This window comes from Equus przewalskii, chromosome 10 (genome assembly GCF_037783145.1).
Source record: "Equus przewalskii isolate Varuska chromosome 10, EquPr2, whole genome shotgun sequence".
NCBI lineage: Eukaryota > Metazoa > Chordata > Mammalia > Perissodactyla > Equidae > Equus > Equus przewalskii.
In genome coordinates, this window is record NC_091840.1 from 47,890,135 (window position 1) to 47,912,873 (window position 22,739).

General features: G+C 59.4%; 1 protein-coding gene across 7 annotated transcripts; it reads left to right on the forward strand.

Moving 5' to 3' along the window:
- Positions 1-799: 799 nt before the first annotated feature.
- On the forward strand, positions 800-21,364 carry SMTNL2 (smoothelin like 2). 7 transcript variants are annotated; one of them, XM_070560948.1, is made up of 8 exons: positions 800-935; positions 9,356-9,446; positions 9,973-10,215; positions 10,840-10,912; positions 11,892-12,071; positions 13,080-13,197; positions 13,574-13,725; positions 20,424-21,364. In XM_070560948.1, exons 2-8 carry the CDS (start codon positions 9,392-9,394, stop codon positions 20,548-20,550), a joined length of 948 nt encoding a protein of 315 aa, XP_070417049.1. In that variant the 5' UTR covers positions 800-935; positions 9,356-9,391; the 3' UTR covers positions 20,551-21,364. The 7 variants fall into 7 exon arrangements, with proteins under 7 accessions (XP_070417049.1, XP_070417046.1, XP_070417052.1 ...); XM_070560945.1 differs by lacking the exon at positions 800-935 and adding an exon at positions 1,419-1,996; XM_070560951.1 differs by lacking the exon at positions 800-935 and adding an exon at positions 2,349-2,730.
- The last annotated feature ends 1,375 nt before the right edge of the window (positions 21,365-22,739 follow it).

A 22,739-nucleotide genomic window follows, 5' to 3' on the forward strand; every position in this document is an offset into this window, starting at 1 on the left:
CTCACCCTGTCCAGACGGCTACTTGGAACACACACACTCACACACACAAACATGCATGCCTTTTGGCACTTGAGTTTCTCATGAAATAACTGCTGGAAGGCTCCTCGGATTAGGTAACCCAGCGTTTCTTCCTGTCCTCATGGTGGAGGGGGGAAAGGGGGGGGATCAGCACTCGACATCTGTTAGGCTGATCCAGCTTCTCTGGGGCAGTGCAGGCCAGCCCAGGAGGTCTGTGGCTGCAAATATCTTTGGAAGCCTAATGTGACAGGAACAGCCCTTCAGATCTCTCCTTCCTGCCAGCATCTGGCTGTGCCTGCCAGGCCACCCAGCCTCCTTTAGGTGGGCCAGGCCTGGGAAGGAGAAGGTTGATGGGAAATGTTTTTTGCACAAAGGATGGGATGTCCCCATTTTTATTTTAAATCAGTTTTACAATACACACGGAAACAGCATCTTTGCTCATTGTGTCCTATCCTCCTGCAGCAACGACTGCTTCCATTCTCTGTTTCTTCTGATGGTTTGGGGGTAGTGGGTTTAGAAGGGAGGAATATTGGGGTTTAGGCATGAAAGGAGCATTGAGAGGGAATAGAGGTGGGAGCCCTGGTCTGTGGATAGAGGTCAGCGACTGAGACTCTGATGAGGGGAGGGGAGATGATTAGGTCCAAAGTCACCGGTCCCAGGATTTGGAGATTCAGCCCTAAGCACACCCTTTCCTCTGTCTGACCTCCGCCTCTCCTGGATCCCCTAACAGGGGCCCTCTGGTGAGCCTGGAGTTCTACTGAGCACCGGCAGGAAGGACACAAAGATCTTGCTACACAGGGTGGGGCTGGGAGGGGAGAACGCAGAATTGCAGAGACAGGGCGGGGCCCTCACCATCTGTCTTCTTCTCGCTTAGGTCTTATAACAGGTGCAAGAAATTCCAGGCAAAGATCCCACAGGTGAGTATATGCTTGTGAGAGCGTGCCCCCGGGGGAGAGAGGGCACTGGGGGGCACAGGGTGAGGGTCAGGGTGGCAGTTCTGGGAATTGCTGCTACTGCTCTCCCGTCCCTGGAGTAGTAGGGGAGTCCCCATCCCCAGCAGGAGCAGGCCCTCGAGTAAGAGCCCCGAGGGAACGCATAATCCGCGTCTATGGTCTCCAAAGTAAAGTCCACTTGGGGGTCGAGGCCTTCTTCCGGTGGGCCCGCAGCCCCTCCCCCAGGCTGCACGCCGCTCCTCGGGGGTCGCGTGGAGGGGGCGCTCGGACTAGGTGCTTCCCCGGGCTCCGCACCCCGCGAGAGCAGAGGCAGGGCGAGCTGTGCTCCTTCGGTGCCACCGGGGGACCCCCCACCCCGCCACCACCCGCCACCCCCCCACCCGCCGGGTCTCCAGGGGCGGGGGGTGTCCGGAGTTGGCCGCGAGTGAGCCCCGGCCCCGCCCCCGAGGCCCCGCCCCGCGCGGCGCCCAGTCCCGGGGCTCGCGGGGCCGCCCCGCCCTCCGCCCGCCCCTCCCGCCGCCCCTCGGGCGAACCCAACCGGGGCGGCCAGTCGCGGCCCGGAGTTGTAGAGCTCGGCTTCTCTCCTTGCTAGGCCCGCACTCAGACCCGCGCGCCCTTGCTCGGCCATGGAGCCGACCCCCGACGCCGAGGAGGCGCGCACGGTGCGCGAGGCGCTGGGCCGCTACGAGGCGGCGCTGGAGGGCGCGGTGCGCGCGCTGCACGAGGACATGCAGGGGCTGCAGCGCGGCGTGGAGCGGCGCGTGGCCGAGGCGCTGCGCCTGGCTGGCCCGCTGGCGCGCACCGTGACCGAGCTGCAGCGCGACAACCAGCGGCTGCAGTCGCAGCTCGAGCGCTTGACGAGCCAGGTGGAGGCACTGGGCTTGGCGACCGGGCTGTCCCCCGCTGCCGGTACGCCTGGCACGCCCAGCCCTCCGCCCGCGCCCGGCGGCCGGGACCGCGCGCCCCGCCTGGGCACTGCACGCTTCGCCAGCCACGCCACCTTCTCGCTGTCCGGCCGCGGCCAGGTGAGCCTCGCGCAGCGTGGCCGCGGGTGCGTGTGCGCCGGGGGAGCGGGGCCCCGCGCTCTGGGGCCGCCCCTCTGCCCCGAGTGCGTGCGCCCGCGTGCGGCTGCTGGGCCGGGGCTGCCCCTCCGCCGGGCCTCGGGCGCGGGGGTCCGGCCGCCGCTCCGGAGTGGAAGAGGGCCGGAGAAGCGCTGTCTTAGCCTGCCCTCTGCACCTGTCTCTTGCCCCCTCCCTGCTTTGGAGCCGGGCCCGATGTTTGCCCTGAGTTCTGTCTCCTTCTCCCCTCTGTCCCATGACACTAAGGGCTTGGGCGCCGAGGTCTGGCTCCTGACCCTTCAACACCACCTGGGGCCTCGCGGGCGTGTTGGAATGGTCAGCAGCCCCTACTCCCCCCACCTCCGTTCACGCGCCCCCCGCGTTGCCGCTTCACTGAGGCCTGACGGCTCGTTTATTGATTAACCCAGAGTGAGAACTCAAGCCCTCGTGGCGGGGGGGGGGGGGGGGGGGTGGGGGCGGGGCGGAGGACGCAGTCTGTTCAGGCTGCAGCCCCACCGCGCGTTTGGGAACTCGCAGGGGGTAAATCCCTCACCGTGAAGGGAGAGACGGGGAAACCAGCCTTGAGCAGTTTCCAGATTCCCGGGGTCACTTGCTGGCCAGAGGCCCGCACTGCGTGGGGTGGGGTGGAGGCCGGTGTGGACCAGCCCGTACCCTGAGCATGGGGCCTCCTGGAGTGGCAGGTTAGAATGTTTCCCCTGTATGCTCAGTGGCCCTGAGGTGGGATTTTCCACTCTGCTCAGGCATATGTTCTGGGGTTGGGTTTCTGGGGTCTGGGTCTGGGTAGTCTGCACCTGCTGCCCCTCCTTGGTTCAATCCATCACACATTCAGATGATCCCTGTGAGCTGGGCTGCACCTAAGGGGGCCAGGAGGAGGATCACATTAGCCCTTGTCCTGGGAGGTCCCAGCTGGATGGGAGATGGCCCCAGATAGAGCAGGCCCAGCGCTGAGGGCAGCCAGAGCAGATGTTCTGCTCCAGACAGGACAGTCTCCTCCCGGTGGGTGTCCCAGGAAGGCTTTGTGCTGCTGCTGGCGCAGATGGGGGTGGTGTGGTGGTGTGCATTCAGCCTCGGGAAGGCTAAAAGGACTCGCTGGCCGGAGGGGAGCCTGATGGGTGTGAGAGCGGATAAGTGAGTTGTGAAGCCCCCTGGATGCTGGGCAGTGGAGTCGGGCTTTGTCCCCCGGGGGTGGGAGGTTCTTGAAGCAGTGCTGGTGGCAGAGCCCATGGGTGTTCCAGTGCTCCGTGTGAAGTGTCTGGAAACCTGGATACACTTAACTCTGTCCTATGATATAAAATCACCACTGAGCACACAGGTGCCTGATAAACTGTGTCATCGGCTGTTTCTGAGGTTTTATTTTAATGCACGTTTGCTACGTGTCTGCTCATGGAAGCAGCTGCCTAAGTTTTAAGAAAAATAATCTCAGTCATATATGTGTATGCATACATGCATACATGTACATACGTGAGAAGATTTTTCCAGTGGGAATTGGCCGTTAGTCGTGTGGGGTGAGCTGGTCCTCTTGGTTAGGGGGGTGGTGGGTGAGGGGGGCAGGGCAGGGGAGGGACCGGGTCCTCCTTGTATCTGGCAAGCTCCCTCAAGGAGGGCTGGCTGGTTGGAGGGAGGCTGGGGACAGGGTACCTTAACTGTGATGGTCCGAGGAGGGAGGGGAGGACGGTCTGAGCCTGGGCGGTGGTGGGCGGCTGGAGAGCTGGGCTGCCCTGGGGAGAGGTCTCGGGGAAATCAGCAGAGTGAGAGAGTCCTTGGGTGTGAGCACGGAAGCCGAGAGGAGCCCTGCCTGGGGACTACTGGGTTCCAGATCTGGTGGCGATGCCGGGTTCCCTTTGGGTTGTGCTGAGCTTGAGGGGCTGTGGGACATCCAGGCGAAGCTGTGCTGGAGGTGGAGTCATGGATCTTGTGCACAAGAGTGGTCACGGCCAGAGGTAAGGGAGATAGCAGGGCAGAGCTGGCGGCTGAAGCACTCGATTGGGCGAGGTCTTCGGGGCGGTGGCACAGAAGGAGAGGGTGAGGCAGGAGCCCTGGGCGGAGGCAGAGGAACTGCCAGGGAGCTAGGAGGCACGGAGAGCGCTCTTAGAAACTGAGAGAGGGGAGTCCTTCTGGAAGAAGAGTTTGGGGCTGAGCAGGAATGCTGCAGCCTGCTGGGGGCTGAGGGTGGAGACATAATCGGGGAGTAGGCTGCGGACTTCAGAAAGGCCTGAGGTGAAGTGGAAGGGCCAGCATAGCCTAGCACCGTGGGTGGAGGATGGTCAAGGTCTCCAGCGGGGCCGGAGGCTTCACGGTGCCCTGAGCACCAGCGCCCTTGGCCTGAGGCAGCTGCCAGACTCCAGAAGCACCGGTCCCACTTCTCTTGCAGCCCACCTCCCAGGAGCGCCCACACAGGCTCCCAGCCTGCTTCTGGCGGTGAGGGTGCCGTGCGGAGCCATCCACATGTTCCTGCTCATGTGCTGTGACCAGGAACACGGGATCGGGCTGTTGGTCACGAACAGGGGTTCAGGGCTCCGGGGGCAAGACTGGACGGAGTCGCGGCTGGGTGCCAGTGCGGCTGATCCTCTGTCCTCTCTTACTGCCCTGTCACAGGGGGGTCTAGGTGTGAGGGTCTCAGACGCACACGTGAGACAGTGGTGGCTGCGGTCAGGCCTTGTGGAGGCTGGTTTGTTTACACGGCCCCTCTGTAACAAGCACGAGCTTTACAGACCCTTGTTTTGAGACCCTTTTGCTTCCTGTTGTTTCAAACTGGGGACTGTGGGGCTTGGAGGTGGGTCATGCTCAGGATACAGATGTGCCCTGAATTCAGTGCAGAAAGAGTTGATCAAGTAATCCGCTTCTGAGTGCACAAACCTTGACTTTACTAGGTAGTGAGTAGCCAGGGAGGTTGTGAGAAGAGGGAGAGGGCAGGGCAGTTGGGTGGAAGTAATCAAGGAGGACTCCCTGTAGGAGGCCTCAGACCCTGCGGCAGACAGGAGCTGCTTTTGGCGCATTTGCTGTGAGGCCTTGGGGACATCTCCTCCCAGCTGGACTTCAGTTTCCTTGTATCGAAACCAAGGGGGATTGGCCCAGCCCTGTGGGGCCCCTGGTGCTGAGCAGGGCGGGTAGTTATAACAGTGACGTCAGCCCTGTTGGTCACAAAAGTGTGTACAGAGCTGCAGCTGTGGTCTGGTGGGTGGAGGGAGCCGGCTGGGGGCCTGTGGTGGATGGCAGCAGCCTGAGGCCAGGCCTGGCCCTGGAGGCTGGGCCAGAGTTGTTCCCTGAAAGTGTCCTCAGCTGAGCTGGAGCCCCCAGGTCCCCGTGGCCAAGGCAGTGGTGTCCGTCAGGAACCACTGCCAGGAGCTCCGTGTCGGGAGGCCGACCATGAGAGAAACCAGAGCCGCCTTATCTGCCTTCCTTTCCCAGACACACTGTGTGATAAGAGAGTTAAATGCTTTGGGGAGAAGTTTGAATCGAGGCTTTAGAACCGTGGTGTGAGCGAGGAGAAGGGCGTGTGAGCGAGGAGAAGGGCGGGGCAGCCAGGGCAGCCGTGTTTGTGCTCGCCAGCTCGGAATGGGGGTTCTGGTGCCTGCGGGCTGCGCTGGGCATGCGAGTGTCCACGCAGGAGCCCGCATGGGGTCAGGCAGCACTGAGAATGCCCAGAATATCATTCCTACCCTCACAAGGGTGTGAAAAATCTTCCCAGTGAGAAGGTCTCTGAAATCAGACTTTTTGCATCCCCGCCTCACCCCCCAGCCTTCCCAGGCCTGGGGTCCCTCATGGGCAGCCTCCCCCTTCTTTAAGACAAAGCCCAGATGGGAATCTGGGGCTGCTAGAGCCAGCTCAACAGGACCAGTGCCCGTCCCCAGGGCTCTCAGTGGTTTCCACCCTGGCCCCGCACAGGGGTCCCTCCCTGGTTCCCTTCCCTGTGGTGGAAGCAGGCTGCCCCACGAAGGAAGACCACTGGGAGAGCGTGCCGGCCCCCTGGGTGGCTTGGGGATGGGGAGAAGTGCTTGCTCCAGCCCAGCCCCTTGGTTTAAGGGCTCAGGTCCCGTCGAGGTGGGTACCCACTCTCCTTGTCTCCCCCTCATCTGGCTGAGACCGCAGGGCCCAGGGCTCACCCCACCCCAGGTCCTGGGTGACAGGTTTGTCTTGAGTTGACCTTTCTGCCCTCTGGAAGGCCAGAGCGCTTTGTGGACAGGGCCCTGGGTTGGGGTAGGAGACCCAAGTCCCAGACCTCGACTCTGCTGCTGCCTTTAGTCTCTGTGTGAGGTTAGAGGTGACCCCACCCCCTCCCCGGGCTTGTGTGATGATGGGTTGGAGGGTAGGTTCCAAATAGCCCCCTTGTCCGTTGGCCTGAGGTGTGGGCAGAGCACTTTCCTTGGATGAGGAGTGGGTCCAGTCTCAGGGGTGGGGGAGTGAGGGGCAGGGGGACCCCAGTGTCTGGGCTCAGCCCCCACTCCAGCTTCAGTCCCCCTCCCAGCATGAGTTACCTCCATCCCCTTTCCCTCCTTGCTTAACTGGAGAGCCCTTGGCAGGATCCAGCTAGTCCAGAACCTACTTTGGGTCTGGTCGTGGCATCTGGTCCCCTGGGGCTTCATGGGGGGTGTTGGCCTGCAACGTGCAGGGGCGGGCATCTGGGGGGGCCCCCCAGAGAGACCCACATTCCTGGGGAGATGGTTTCACCATCAGGCTGTCCCTCCAGGCCCCTGCCTGGACCTGTGGAACTTGTTGGACCAGAGTAGGGTGGGTGGCGGGACATGGAGACCCCAGAGCTGAGCCAGCCCCGGGGATGGGTGAGGGGTGGGGGGTTCAGGATGGACTGGCAGTCTCTCCTCCCCCTGCTGAGTTGGTCTCAAGTTGGCCCAGTGTAGCTCTAGGTGTGCCCTCCTGCTGGGGTGCCAGGAGATGCCCCCACCCTTCTCCATTGTTCCTGCCAGTGGGTGTGGCCCCTCCCCCTCCATCCTCCTGAATCGGGAGTTGAGGGTCGCCTCCTCCCCAAAGCCAGACTCTGAGTCCTGTCCTCTCCCACTTCCCCGGGGACGCCCCCTCCCCCTGCAGAGGGTCCCCTCCCCCTGCTGGAGCTCAAACCCCTTTCCCCCCTCCCCTCATGGCTAGTTACTGTGTCTTCTCCATGGCTCCTCTGCTTCTCCCCCAGGCCGTCTCCTGCCCCCACCCCCACCTTGATTCATCACCAGCGACATCTTTTTGGCTAAACTCAGTGGACATTTTTTAGATCTCATCTGGCCCTTCTTTTCCTTGACCTGAGGCCACCTGTGGACGCCGCTGGCCTGCCTGCCTTCCTGATGCACTTACCCAGCGTTCTCCTGGTTCTCTTCCTAACCCGCTGCTGCTCCTTCTCGTTCTCCTCTGCAGACTCCTCTTCTGCCCCTTCAGGTGGTGCCTCATCCCGGCCCGTCAGCCCCGAGCCAGCTCTTCCTCAGCTGTGCTCTGGAAGCGAGACTCCTGTTTCTCCATCCTTCCTCCATCCTTCCTCTTAAACTTCAGACTCAAGTATCCAGCTACCTCCTGACCTCCACTCCCTGATGCCTCAGGGGCACCTTCCACTCAGCATGTCCAAAACTGAAGTCCTTGTTTTCCTACCAATGCCACCTCCCTTCCTAGTCATGTCCCTCAGGCCGGAAGCCCAGGCTTGGAAGAGGCATGACGTCCTCCCCTCCCTCCACATCCACCCTCTTGCCCCCAGGTTCTGAGTCCTTATTGCCCTTTACCTTTCTACTGCCCATTTCCTCCTTCCATGCCACTGTCTCACTGGCTTCTGACTGATGTTCCTACACACAGAGCTGACGACCTTCAGCTCCTTCTTGTCCAAGGAGTCAAGTCCAGGCTCTGGGGGCTGGCACCTTGGGCTGTGTGGTGCTTCTGCAGCCACCAGATCAGAATGCTTTGTGCCTCGATGTCTGTCTACCTTTGCAGACACTAGTCTCTCTGCTGGGAATACCCTCCCCTCCTCGTCCACCTGGCTTATTCTCGGCTTGGCTCAGGTCCCCCTGCCTCTGGGAAGCCCTCCCTGGCCCACTGGGCTGGATGAAGTCTGTCTGAGGCACGCACTCTCCTGCTGGCTCAGCAGTGGCAGCTTGTGGTCCTGACTCCCCTACCAGGCTGATTCCCCCATGGCAGGGTGGCCACTTCTTGCCCTGGTTGCAGGGGTGGGTGAGCTGTCTGGGGCCAGGAAAGGGCTTTTGTCATCTGGGAAACTTGTAGACAAGGGGACCAGCCTGGAGGCATCTAGAGAGAGGTACAGCCAACCTACCAAGCCACCCATCATGGGCTCTTACTGGAGCCCCAGGTAGGGGTTGGCCTCGGTCACCTTTTTGCCAGACAGACCCCACCAGCCTTACAGACACTGTGAGCCCTGCCTTCCTCCCTCACTGTGAGAAGGGCAGGACCGCGGTTGAGGAGAATGTTCCTCCTGGCCGCACATCTCAGCTGTTTCTGGTTGTGTAACCTTGGACAGGGCACATCCCCACTCTGAGCCCTGGGGTCCCATCTGTAAAATGGGGCTGGTCACACCTATCTGGGAGGACAGAAGCAAGTTGGTCTAAGTGGCATGTCCAGAAAAAGGGCCTGCCACTTGGTAGGTGCTCAAATGGCACTTGTATAGCCTGTTCCAATATCTCAAACAGGGACACTGAGACCCAGAGGGGTCATGACCTGACTCAGGTCACACGGTGGGTGGTGGTACAGCCAGGATGCCAGGCTCTCCTGATGGCTCTTGGTCTTGGCTCACTCTCTGTACTGCCTCCCGCAACTGCTGTAGCCCAGAGGGGTTGGAGGGGCCGCATGGAACCGATCAGGCCCTTGTACTCCAGACGTCTGGGCAAATCTCGTGACCCTGCATCCGGTGAAGAGTCCTCAGCCTGAGGGCACCAGTGCCCATCATCAGCCTAGAAGGACCTTATGTCTCTGGGTTTCAGCGGCTCCCACACAGGCGGCCATGCCTCCCTGCCCAGCTGGGATGAGTGGGGGCCAGGCTTTCCAGACCCAGGTCATCTGGTCCAGCCTGGGGGAAGGGGGGGGGCCAGCTTGCACACTCCTTCGGAACCTTCCACCTTGACCTTTGTCCCTAGCATTTTTGGGCTCTGGGATGAGTTCAGTGGCAGCCTCACAGGCTCCCAGGGGCTCAGCAGCTGGGGCTGGGTCTGCCCCAGCTTGCTGTGTGACCTCGTCCTTCTCGGGGGTGGGCTGTCTCACACGTGAGTGCCATTCGCCCTGCCAGAACCAGGAGGGGCTTGGGAGAGCAATGTTGGGAGTGGACTGCTGGTCCTGGCTGGGGCCTCTACGGTGTTCGTGTCTCTCTAGAGTGTGGATCATGCTGATGAAGCCAGTGAGTCAGAGATGAGGAGGACCTCAAACTCGTGCATCATCGAGAACGGGCACCAGCCGGGGGCAGGTAGGGGCCGGCGACAGAGGATGGGTGGCTGGGTAGGTATGGGGATCGGAGCCTCGGCCGTGCCTCTGTGCCAGGCCGTCCCTTGGCTGGGATGGGGGACTTGAGCCTCAACTCTAATGGGTGGAGAGGCTGCCCGGAGAGCAGCTTCATTCAGTATGAAGCAGAACTTTTTAAACAGAGAGGGAAGTGGGAAATCTTGAAAGGTAGTGAGCTTCCCTGTTTCTGGAGGAATGCAAGCAAGGGGCTGAGGAATTGTCCACGCACTGAACACGGTAGAGAGTGGACTGATAAACCAACTAGTATTTAATGAGTGGGCTGTGAGGGGAAGTTGGAGCAGATGGCAGCTCTGGTTGGAGCAGTGAGAGGACCCCAGTAGGGGGAGATCAGGGAGCTGGAGTGGTCAGGGAGGCCTTCCTGGAGGAGGGGGGAAGAGGGTTCACGGAGGCTGGAGTCCTTCTGGGGGGGTCTGAGGCCCCTGTGGATGCCGTGGCTGACTGCCCCCACCCCTGCTGGTCCCATGTTCCAGGTCCAGGCGATGGACCCCCTGAGGCTGCCCAGTCGTTCCCGGCACCAGAGCCCCTCAAACCTCGCCCTGTGAGCCTCTCCTTGCGGCTGCCTCACCAGCCCGTCACAGCTGTCACCCGAGTCTCCGAGAGGTTCTCTGGAGAGACCTCAGCTGCAGCTCTCTCTCCCACGTCTGCCGCCGTCCTGGGGGGCCTCGGCTCGAGCCCCAGCGAGGCTGTCACACCCTGGACTTCCAGTCCGAGTGGTAGGAGCAGGAGGGCAGCCTAGGGGGAGAGCCTGGCCTGGGGGCAGACCCCACCTCGAGGTGGGAGGGTGGGCAGGGGCTTGGGGGGGTTGCTGAGAGACTCCGAAAACCTGGGACCAAGCCCCAGCGCCCCTTCTGCCTGTCACCGCGCCCCTCTTCCCTAGCCCGTCTGCTCCATCAGCTGGGGCCCGTCCTTGCCTGGCTCCTCCCCTGGGGAAGCTGTGAGATAGCATCACCCCCGCAGGAGACGACCACAGCTTTCAGTACAGGTCGAGGCTGTGCTTAGAAGGGGGCCTCTTACCCTGCAGGCTTCGGCGCCATCCCCCAGCGTCTGTCTTGGGCCTGTGGTCAGGCCTCAGTGGTGTGTCCTTGGTGGGGCTGTGTGGGCTTCCAAAATTGAGGGCTTGGGAACAGAGTGTTTGCTGGATACGCAGCCCAGGAGGCCCTGGGCCCTGTGCTCTCAAAAGCAGGTGGGGACACTTTAAAAGACCTCTTTGATGTCATTGCTCTATGTTCCCAACCTCCTTTCTCCTCAACTGTTGGCCGAGGGGGCGGGAGGCAGGCAGTGGCTGGCCCTCCCCAAGGCCAAGGTTTGTTATTTCTCTCCCTCCCTTTGTCCCGCAGAGAAGAACTCTCTGCCACGGTCTTTGTCGAGCTCTGGCTATGGGGCAGTGACGGCAGGAAGGAGCGACGACAGGTGAGTCAGGCCCCCTGTTCCCGGTAGGTGGGGTCGTCACTGCCCCTTAACTTCTGGGCTTTGCCTTGGACCCAGGCTGCCCAGGACCCTGCCGGGCGCTCCCTGTGCTGACCCCAGGAGGAGGCACCCTCCTTGGCTTGTGGCCTCTGGAGAACTAAGGCAGCAGGGTTGCTGGGTGGGGTTTGGGCAGGGGAAGGAGGCAGTGGGGCCTCGTGGCGAGTTTGGTTTGAAGAAAGATGGCTGCAGGCTGGTCTCTCTGTGAACCCTGCAAAGCAAGTCTGTCCAAGGACTGGAAGGGGTGTCTCAGTCCCCGCAGAAGGAGGGACGGTGGGAGGACCTCCCATTTTCCTCTTCATCCATCCGGGCTGGCTGGGGTCCCTCAGAGCCGGGTGCTTCCTGCGCGTGGACCAAGGGGACGCCTGGAGAGGCCTGGGCTGGGGCAGGTCTGCGGGGCCTTCCCTGAGGTGTAGGCCACCTCCTGGCCTGTGGTTGTCCCCATACCCCCCCAGGCCAGCTGGACTGTGATTGGAGCTAAGGGGGAGGTAGGGGGCTGGCTTGGCTTTTTTTTTTTCCTTTTAATAATAAAAGGAGAATTGTGACTTTCTGGCAGACTGTTTCAGGGAGAAAACAATGGGGGTCTTATGTCGTGGTGGTCGGGGGGGGGCCCGGTCCTGGTGGGCCTGGTTCTGAGGACACCTCCTGCCCACGGAGGATGCCCCCTGGCCGCCCCAGGCATTGCCACCTGCCAGGGTGTCAGTGTTCCCAGAGAGGGGGCCCACTGCTGGCCAGGCCTGCTTGAGACAGCAGCGCAGTTCAGAAAACCTGCTGAACCGGTTGGGACTGGAGTGAGTGATGCTTCCTCTCTGCCTGTAGCCCCATTGCTGCTTCATTTCACACTCAGTGGGGTGGGGGACCCTGGGGCCTGTGTGAGCCAGTGACGGCTGGATCTATGTTCCTGACACAGCGGTTCTCTCCTCAGCCCACCTCTGGTGACACCACCCCAGTCGCCCCCATCCACGCAGCCACCAGCCACGACTCAGGCCCCTCGCCAGGGGGAGCGTCGCCGGGAGCTGGTGAGGTCGCAGACACTGCCCCGCACCTCGGGGGCACAGGCCCGGAAGGCGTTGTTTGAGAAATGGGAGCAGGACACAGCGAGCAAGTACGGACCTCGCCCCCCCAGACCAGGCCGGGCCCCAGAGTAGGCTCAGACCCAGACTGGGGTCAGGTAGACACAGCACAGCAAACCTGGCCCTGTCCTATTCTCCAGGGGCCGGTTCCCCAAGAGGTGACCTCTCAGGCAAGACACAGGTCAGGGCTGGGCTACCGGGTGGGCTGGGGGGCAGGGAGCCAGGTAAGGCTGGATGAGAGCCCCCCCCACCAATTGCCAGAGGGGCCCCGGACCGCCCTCCTTTGGTTTTGGGGCCTGAGTAGGGAGACCGGATGGGCAGGAACTGGGAGGTGACACAGTGGAACCTGAGTGCCTACTGGCCCCCATCATGCCTCAAACCCCCTGTTGGAGATGGGATCCGCCTTTGTACCTTTATCCAGCTCTCCTGTCAGTGCATGGTAGTGATGCCTATTGTGTGCGGCCCAGGCCTGTGTGATGGTGAAGACAACCCCCAGCCCTGGCCCCTGAGGCTCTGACTCTAGTGAGGGCAGCTGACCCCAGAAGTGTCTCCACTGACCCAGACAACCCGATCTCAGCTGTTAGGGAGGATCCTGGGGCCCAGAGGAGGAGACCCTCCCTCCCGGCGAGGAAAGACCATCAGGGAGGACAGCCTTGGAGGAAGGCTCAGAAGGCAGATGGGATAAAGGGAAGGGGGAAGTGTGTTCCATCCAAAGGGCGGGGCCACAGGGCCACGCTGGCTCAGGTCCTCTGTCCCAGGATTGCCAAGTGACCCCCAGTTCCCAGTATGGGGAATAAATAGGGGACCCGAGGCTGCCAAGGGGGTTTGATCCTGGCAGATCTATCAAGGGAGGCTGTGTGGCTGGTCTGCATGGCTCATGCGTGGACGTGGGTGTGGGGTGAGGGAGGCCACGTGCTAGCAGAATGGGTGGGGTATCTTCCTGGTGGTAGGAATGGTCGGGGCCTCCCCGGCCTCTGGGAGGAGTTGGCTGCTGAGGGATGGCCCCACAGCCCCCACGGCAGCCCGCCCTTGCTCCGCAGGGGGAAAGGCGAGTCGCGGGCGAAGCTGAAGCGGTCACAGAGCTTTGGCGTGGCCAGCGCCAGCAGTATCAAGCAGCTCCTGCTCGAGTGGTGCCGAAACAAGACTCTCGGCTACCAGGTGAGCCCAGCGTGCCACCCCGGCACCGGGACCCCCGGGCAGAGGCTTGACGGAGCACCACCCCTGCTCTTGTTTGCCTGGCCAGGGCAGGAACCCCAGGCTGGGGAGGAGAGGTAGGAGCTGGAGAAATTGTGCCTCCCGGTCGGTCCCCAGCTGCCCCCAGCAAGTGCTTGGAAATCCCGAGAATCCCACGTCTGCCTGAGCAGCCTGGTTTAGTGCCCCTTCTGGGGTGAGGTCTGGCGACTATGGCTCATAGAGCTGGGTGGGTGGTAGCCTTGGGAGAGGCTGGAAGAATCTGCTGGTGGGGTTGAATTGGGTGGGGGGCAGCTGCGTGCCCCGCTCTCACCTCCGGGCCTTGGCCTTGCCTCGTTGGCAGCACGTGGACCTGCAGAACTTCTCCTCCAGCTGGAGCGACGGGATGGCCTTCTGCGCCCTGGTGCACTCTTTCTTCCCTGACGCCTTCGACTACAGCGCCCTGAGCCCCACGCAGCGGCAGAAGAACTTCGAGCTGGCCTTCACCATGGCCGAGTGAGTATGGCGGATCTTGCTGGCTGCCAGCCCCGGCCCAGTCGCTGAACCTGACCTCTGCCCCGGTGGAGCTCGGGGGCGGGCAGGATATGGAGCAGCTGTCCACAGAGCCAAGGACCCTGAGGCCGTCCAACCTGTCTGCCTCGTGTACAGATGGGGATACTGAGGCCTGGAGCAGGGGGATTTGCCCGCCTTCCTTAGCACGCGGTGGTAGAGTGGGGCTCTCTTCCCAGTGGACCTGCCCTCTTTGCTGTGTGCCTGGCTTCTGGAGGGCAGTCCGGGAGCCCAGGGGGGTTGGGTCCCCAGAGCACTGAGTCTGTGCTCTCCGGGCTGGTGGAAGATGCAGTTGCTTGGGCGAGCCACAGCTTCTATCAGCAGAAAATGGAGTAAGCTCTGCCTGGGGCACGTGTCAGAAACTTCTCCAATGAGTAGATTTTGCTCCTCTAAACACTGTTCTAGCGTTTGACATGAAACTGCTTACCTTCTTAAGACCCGCTCGTAGGGAGAAGATTGGGCGGGAGCGATTCTGGGATCCAGAGGTGCTGGGGAAGCCGGTTTGGGGTTTGGTTATTGGCTGAGGGCAATCCCCAGGCATCGGGAGAGTGGCGGAGCAGGGGTTCTGGTGGGGCACATTCAGGCTGAGAAGGGTTCACTAAGGGACTCCTGCGAAGGTGTGAGCAAGAGTGAGGGAATCGAGCCAGGCGTGGCGCCGCACCCTCGGGGGATCAGCCTGAGGTTCTGGAGCCGGGGAGCAGAGCTGCGTGGAGAGGGCTGGCTGCTGGCAGCGCAGCTTTTGGGCAATGGATGCAACCAGCTCACTGTGACCTGGCAGGAGGGAGCGGGGAATAAATACTCTGCCCCCGCCCTCCTCCTGCCTCATGCCACGGCCTCCTGTTGGCTGAACAGGGTCAGAAAGCAGAGGGCAAGGAGCTATCACTGTGGTCCATGGAGGCCCCCAGGGCAGGCACAGGGCACAGATGAGGTGTTCAGGCTGCCTGATGCTAAGCTTCGTGGAATTAAGGGGAGGAAGGCCTCCCCAAAGGCCTTCTCTCCTGCCCCCCTGTCTTTGTGCCTGGGGCTGTGAGCCTCTGTGATCCCTCGCTGCCTGACCACCTTTGTTTCTAGTCTGCATTCCCTGTGCACGTGTCCAGGAGGAGCCCTCACCCCAGACCTTGCCTGCCTCCTCATTCTTTTCCCAGCCCAGCCTCCCAGCCCCAATAGCAGCGCCCCACACCCGGCCCTGAGCCTGGCCAGCGAAGGAGTGGGAGCCAGCCGCTTATGAGACCCACACTTGGTGTTGTGGTCTCGCCTTGAGCTGGGCAGCCAGCCTCTCTGGAGCGGCAGCTCTTGCTCTGGGGGCGGAATGGAGACTGGCTCCCAGCGCCTTGGCCTGAGTTGTTGGAATATCGGTATTGGCCCCTGTCGTGTTGTCGGATGACGCGCTTGGACTCTCGGCCCCCTTGGGGTCATAAGAACTCCTTGTATACTTTAAAAGCCTTCTCTTTCTTGGCTGCTTGGGATTAGCTGTCATCCTAATTGCAGAAACAGCTCTGGATGGAGCGTGTTATGCAACTGGATCCAGACGATGGGGAAGTAGAGCCAAGTGTAAGGCACAGCGTTGGGGAGGGGGTGCCTCACCGGGAGGAGGCCCAGCTGCTCGAAGCCTGGAAATGGCCACTGTCAAAAATCAGACATCAGAGTATGCGGGGCCTGGGCTCGGATGCAGGCACCCCAAGACCCACCCCAGCGAGAGGAGGCTGCACTTGGCTCACGGAGTTCTTCTCCATCAAGTCCGTGGGCCCCGTGGTGCCGTCTCATGCCCTGGCTGCCATGGTTACGCTGAACCCTGGACCAGGCTGGGCTGTGGCAGGGAGAGGGAGCCCTGGGCCGCAGCGTTGTGGCCCTGCACCCCTGCTCGAAGGGAACACAGCTTCCCTTGGCAGCTGGAGCAGAGGCAGTTCGTGGCTGCGCTTTCCCAGCACGAGGTTTGAGCTTGCAGAGCCTCCAGACTCCACACAGATGTTTCTTCTATTCCTGCCCTGGGGGGCGGGCAGCGGTGGAGGCTGCTCCAGGTTTTGCCCCCCTCCTCCCCAGAGCAAACTGTGGCTGAAAAACTGGGCCCCGCCTCCCCGTGGCCTGAGCCTGCTGCCTGCTGGGGAGGGGAGCATGATCCATGGGGCCCCTGAGATGAGTTCTTGCATTTCTGCTGACTCGAGGGGCGGAGAGGGGCACCCACGGCGGCCTGTGTGGGGAGCTTGCTCAGAGTCTGGGCAGGGAGATGGTCTCGCAGGTACACGGGGAGAGGGCTGGGAAGGTGGGCTTGCTCGAGGCCTCTGGGAGGACAGCAGCTTGGATCGCCTAGTGTCTGGGACAATAGGCTGGTTAGGAAAGCTGGAAAGAAAGCACAGGGACACCTGCTCAAGGATGCTGGCTACCGGTGTCTTAACAGATATCCTTCGGTTCACCAGCAAAAGCCAAGCAGACACGCGGGGCTGTGGGAGCCACGGAGCGCCCTTAGGGCAGCAGGATGGAGCTATGAAAGGCACCTTGGGAGCAGGCAGTGTGGGATGGGAGGAGCTGGCCTCTGATGAAGGCACAACCTTTGGAAGGGGAAGGAGGACATGGATGGGGTGCCCAAACATCGGGTCCACCTCACATCAGGAAGGCAGTGTTTCCAGACCCTCTCAGGAGCGAGTGCCTTCAAGGCACAGAGATGTATCAGGAACCCACGGAGTGAAAGTGGTTTGTGCTGCCCCTCCCCCAGCAGTTTACAGTCCCAAAGATTCCCCGCAGCCTAATCTGTGCGAGTGATGCGGTGTTGACAGCAGAGTGACTCCCTTTGTGGGACAGGTGTTCAGGACTTGGAAGGCGGGAGGACCGCCCCTTTCATGGGTGCCTGACCCTCTGCACCCTTCTCCCCACATCCCCGGAGCCCGCCGTGCGGCCTGAGGCCCCCACTTGCCCTGCGGGGAATGTGTCCTGCTCTCGGGTTACACGGGCCCGAAGGGGCTTCCAGGCTATTTGTAGGGCCCATGTGTCTCTGTCTAAAACCAGAGAGGAGACTGTAGTCCAAGCCCTGGCATCCTGGTCTGCATTTAGAGAGGGCTTAAACAAATAAAAATAACCCCTCCAGCCCCTCCTCCATCTGCCTTCCAGGCCAGCCCTGTGGTGGCCGAAGATTACAGTGGCTAGGAGTCAGAGAAACCCCCTAAACCTCCTTCAACCCCAGACAGAGTGGGCCGAGGAAGTCCGCTGAACATCGGCGGCAGCACATGCTCCCTGGGGTCTTGCTGTGCAGCGACATGGGAGGGATTCGTGCTTTCTCCTTTGGACTATTCCATGTTGTTTGAATTGTTTAAAACAAGCTTGTCTGATTTTTACAAAAGCAGGTTTTTAAAAAAATTTAAAAGGCAATTTGGGGCCTCTGATATGTTGAGACTTAAATATTTTTATGAAAGTCCGTGTTGATCATCCTTTTCCTTTCCTCATGTCCTGTCTCAGGAGCTGTGTCTGCAGCTTCTGGGAGTACTGGTGTTGCCGTCGTAGCTGGCTGGGGTGGGGTGCGGACCAGGTGGAAGTGGCCCAGCCCCCTGGTTGTTTTGGGGGAAGCCGGGCACCTTGCCCGAGGCTTCCTGTCTGGGCAGTAAGGGTGATGCCGGGGTAAGGCCTCAGTGCCCATCCCGATCGCCACCCCGATGGTGAAGACTTGCTGCCTGGGCAGGGGCAGGGCTGTCATTCCTCCGAGGGCAAATGCAGCCTCAGGGATGAAGAAGGGTTGGCTCCCTCTCCCTGTGTGGGTTGCACACACCTGGAACGTGCCAGCAATTCTGAGTTCCTGCGGTGAAGAGGGCGAGAAAGAAACTAGAACCAGCTCTGAGGAGAGGGTCCCATGTACCCTTTGGACACGCACCGAAGGAACCAGAGATGTGTAGATTCATGGAAAGACGTGGATATGAAGATTCTCTTCCCACATGTTTCCACTCTTTTGGGTGGAAAAAATTAGACTGAGAATAGCCATGTGGGACCAATAGGTAGAAAGTACCAAGAGGCAAAATAGGATTAGAAACAGAAAGGAAAACTTTCTCAAGGCCAGAGCCATCTGCGGAAGGCTTTGAGCTGTCCTTGGAGGAAGTTAGGGCCGCTTCCCTGGACCTGGAGGTGAGCAAGCCGCAGAGAGCCTTGGTGCTGCTGATGGGGATGTTCGGAGGGTGAGATTACTGTTCTTTCAAGGCCGAGGTTTGGATTTCTGATGCCGCCCTCATTGAACATGGGTGACCGCTGCGGCCCCTGCTGTCGGTGGCGATAACCTGACACGTGCAGAAGCTGCTCACACACACCTGGGATCCTCTGACAGCGGCCCCAGGTGGGCGGTGGGGGTGTGGGGGAACGCTCCCTGTGCTGCAGGTGTGGAGGAGGGCAGCAGATGCTAAGCTGATAGCTCAGGAAGGTGAACTCAGGGCCCTGCCTCTCAGAAAGACTCAGCTTTTCCGTCCTTGACCATCGACGAAGTACCTTTGCATGCCTCTCCTCATCAGACCACTGACTTTCCTGACTCCAAGCCCTGCCATAGCCGATCCGGGGGAGCGAGGGTGCCCACTCAGTGGGCCGGACCCACTCACCACCCCACGAAGCTGCTGGATTCCCTTACAGGCCACCTGCTCCAAACCGAGGGGGAGGCGGCGATGCCTCCGTTTCACCTTGACATTTGGTTTCTCATAGGAGGCCTGGGGTGGGGCCAGCACCATAGAGCAGGGCCCCGGGCTAGTGGACGGTCCTTGTCTTTGGAGGACATGGCCCCAGAAGCCGGTGGGGACTGGTAGAAAGTGCTGCCTGAATCACACAAACGGGCTCACGAGCTCTGGGGTCCGAGCCGCATGGAGGCACACAACCCTCCCCACCGTCACGCCCCCCGCCCACCCCCCACCCCCGCCCCCGACCCGCCAGCTCGCTGGGAGGGGGAGTGGAGATGGGAATCTGATTTTCTGCTAAGGAAATGGCACAGAGAGGTGAAGCGAATGGCAGAGGCAGGATCTGACCCCAGTTATTTAGATTTCAAATTTGGGCCTCTTTTCCCCCATGCTCCTCTCTGCTTTTTAAAGTGAGTCATGATAATAAAAACAGCACCAGTAATGATCTCTAATGTTGACTGAACTCTTTCTGTATGCCGTTCCATCTGGTTGGCACGGATTAGCTCAGTAATCCTCACACCATGCTGTGACGTGGCTGTTATTCCAGATGGGGAAACTGAGGCCCAGAGAAATTAAGCGTCTTGCCCAAAGTCACAGCTAGTAAGGATGGCGCTGGGATGTGAACCCTGGTGCGCATGCACTTTTCCACGTGGGAACAAAGAGACTGGGGCCTGGAACCACGAGAGTGCGCACAGCGGTTGGAGGAAGGACACTGAGGGTTGGACCGACTGCCATCATTTTTGCTCTTTGGGTTCTGCCTGATAGCGTCAGGCCAGCCACATCTGGTGCCCAGGAGAAGCATTGCTTGGTGTTCCAGAGGTGCCTTAACTGTGGGTCCTCACCTTCCCGCCTCCACGAGACTCAAAGCCGGGCCTTCATTCCCCTCCCAGCTGGGAATGGCCCAGGCAACAGCTTTCTCTCCAGCCCAGAGAAAGCCCCTGCTCGCACACGCATCTACGCCCGTGTGCCAAGAGTTAAATCAGTGATTCCCAGGGCGTGAGCACAGGGCCCTAGGAGGGGGTCGCAGGATGGTTTTAGGCAATTTTTTAAATTTCACATTGTGACCCATCAGCAGATAGTAAAATCAATTTAGTGGTTCGTGACTAGCATTAAAAAAAAAAAAAAAGATGGGGAGAGAAATAAAGATGAAATTTTAGAGAGAAAACATGGGTAGTAGAAAGGGTCAGTATTTTTGCGAAACTATTTCTGCTTCTGTGTATGTGTGCTGAATCGTGATGAAAAATCTCTAAAACTGTGGGTCATGGTAAAAAAGAGGTTTCTAAACATTATTTTAGGAGGGATGTGGGTGAACTTATTTTTTACTTTATTCATTTTACGTTTACTTTTATAGGTCATGCTGATTTTCCATAGACTGCTGATATACCTTGTTTTTTTTTTTTTTTGAGGAAGATTAGCTCTGAGCTAACATCTGCTGCCAGTCCTCCTCTTTCTTTGCTGAGGAAGAGTGGCCCTGAGCTAATATCCGTGCCCATCTTCCTCTATCTTATATGTGGGATGCCTGCCACAGCATGGCGTGCCAAGTGGTGTCATGTCCGCTCCCGGGATCCGAACCGGCGAACCCTGGGCTGCCCAAGCAGAATGTGTGCACTTAACTGCTGTGCCACTGGCCGGGCTGGCCCCTGAATATTTTTTTAGTGAAATTTAATTTTGGAATTAAATTTTTATTAATAGAAATGGGCCTAAATTAGTAAATTTTTTAGTGGAATTTAATTTCGTGATACTTAATTTCACCAAAAATTGACATAAAGTTAGTCTAGTTAAACTAATCAAAATATGAGTGGTATAGGTGGTTCCTGGATGTGGGAGTTTGGAAAACATTGCGTTAGACTGTGTGACTCCTGGGGTCCCTCAGGGGTTATCTGCATCCCCTCCTGGGGCTCTTGGGGACCCCCAGCTCCAGGCTGGTTCTGTCCTGGGCAGTGATGACAGCTGTGCTGCGGGGCTGCCTGGCAGCCGGGCCCGTGGTGCTGATGGCGCTCTGTGTTTCAGGAACCTGGCCAACTGCGAGCGCCTCATCGAGGTTGAGGACATGATGGTGATGGGCCGCAAGCCGGACCCCATGTGCGTCTTCACCTACGTCCAGTCGCTGTACAACCACCTGCGTCGCTTTGAGTGAAGGCCCTTGGGCCCGAAGAGCCGAAGAGCAACCCCAGGAGGCGACTGTGGGGCCACTCGTGTCCCCGCGTCAGGATGACCCCCGAGAACAGTTGCAATGCGGTGTGAGCACTGTTTGCTCTGTGGTGTGTGACTGCGCTCCCGGCCGCCGGGCTGTGTGACGGAGCCAACGTCCCGCTGAGCTGCGCTCCGACCCATCACAGCCCAGGGCTCCAGGGAACAGGAAAAAGTAGCCAAGAGAGAGAAATTGGTGCTAAGTAATTATCTTCCTTAAAAAAAACGCTTGTCTGTAGATGCCGGCACTCTCAATCACAATCTTGCCTCTGGTGAATCCGATTCCTTGGCTTTCCAGGGTTACGTTGATTACTGAGTGTTTTTTATCAAAATACCCAGAGTTTTTGACTTCCTCACACTATTGTGGGTTCCTTTCCTCCCTCCCTCTGGGCGAGTGCCAGGAAACAGACCGCTTAATCAGCAGCTTGACAAAGACGACCTACCGAAGTCTTGGGAAGAAACACTTTAATCACTCCCAGGTCCCAGGCAACAGATGACCTTCAAGTCACCTCGGCTCTCTGGGGAGATGGGAAGGCCCTCGCCCAGTCCCAGCGCGCTCCTGTCCTTCCCGGGAGGCCCCACAAGTGTTTGGCTAAGAATAGGCTCTCGTGAAGTTAACACTTTTGGGGACGGACGGGCCCTTTGTGCAGAGAGGTAGTTTGTATTCACAGCTTTTTTAGGGGATTGGCTGCAGATATTTATAAAAAGTAACTCCATCTGTACCGTTGACCATTTGTACATAAAAAGATGTGTCGAACTTCGCTTGGGATTCGTTGTTTCTGTTTCGGAGAGGTGGGGCCCGTGAGTGAGGGATTTGGCACGCATTCCAAATGAACATCTTAAATCCGCCCCCCCCCCAACCCTTAACTCTTTCTGTGCTTCCATCCCTGCCCGGGAGGTTGAAGGTCCCACTTGCGCTCTCTCCATCTGCCTGTCAGTCGCCCATCTCTGTGTTGTGGAAGGAGCGTGAACCCACAGTCCCCCATTGCGGGTCTGTCCCTGGATGTTGACTGCCGTATCTATGATAAACAGTGGCCCACGACGGCAGGTTGTCGGGTGGTCCCCCACGTGAAGGAAGCCCGTCGAGGGGCACTGGTTTATTTTCACAGCTGTTTGGGGGGTAGGCTTTCAATAGAACATTTTTAGATTCTGTAAAGCCACAGCCTTTAGCTTATTCTAGAACCGTTTGCTAATTGGGTTGGATTTTAGCCCTAAACTTCTAGAACCTCCCTTTAAGGAGCTAATGTGTGTCTTCAGCTCATGTAGTGGGCTCTAAACACCAGTGCCCGTGTGCCTTCTGGGAGTCACGGCTGGCCCTTGTGTGTTGGGGGGACAGAGCTTTTCGGGGTGAAGGGGAACACGGCAGAGCTCTTTGGGGGGACGGGGGACACGGCAGAGCTCTTTGGGGGGACGGGGGACACGTCAGAGCTCTTTGGGGTGACGGGGGAACACGGCAGAGCTCTTTGGGGGGACGGGGGACACGGCAGAGCCCTTTGGGGGGATGGGGGACACGTCAGAGCTCTTTGGGGGTGACGGGGGACACGGCAGAGCTCTTTGGGGGTGACGGGGGACACGGCAGAGCTCTTTGGGGGTGACGGAACACGGCAGAGCTTTTTGGGGGTGACAGGGAACACGGCAGAGCTGTTTGGGGGTGACGGGGGGGACACAGCAGAGCTGTTTGGGGGGACGCGGCAGAGCAGTAGCCTCGGCAGATTTGTGTGCTCAGGCCTCAGTCTTGTTCCATCCTTTGGATTCTTCTGCAGTGGGAACCCTTCCTTTCCAGCTCTCTCGTCTCTTGGAGGCTCGGGAAGGTGAGCCCTATTATTAGCAAAGACACAGCGCCTGGTCTTCTTTCATACCGAAGCTTAGAGTTTCAAACCTGAAGCCAACTTGGGAACACAAGGGCTCTATAAAAAGCAGCCTATATGTTACTGAGTCTGCGCACACGTTGAATAGAGGTCTCCTGATTTGCAGACGGCCTTGCACTTCTGCACATAAAACAGGGCAGATCCTGCCGGAACAAGGAGCAATTTTCTTGTTTTTCCTTTTTTTTCCCCCAAGTAATTTTATTGGGATTATAATGGTTTATAACATTGTGTAATTTCAGGTGTACATTATTGTTTATCAATTCCTGAA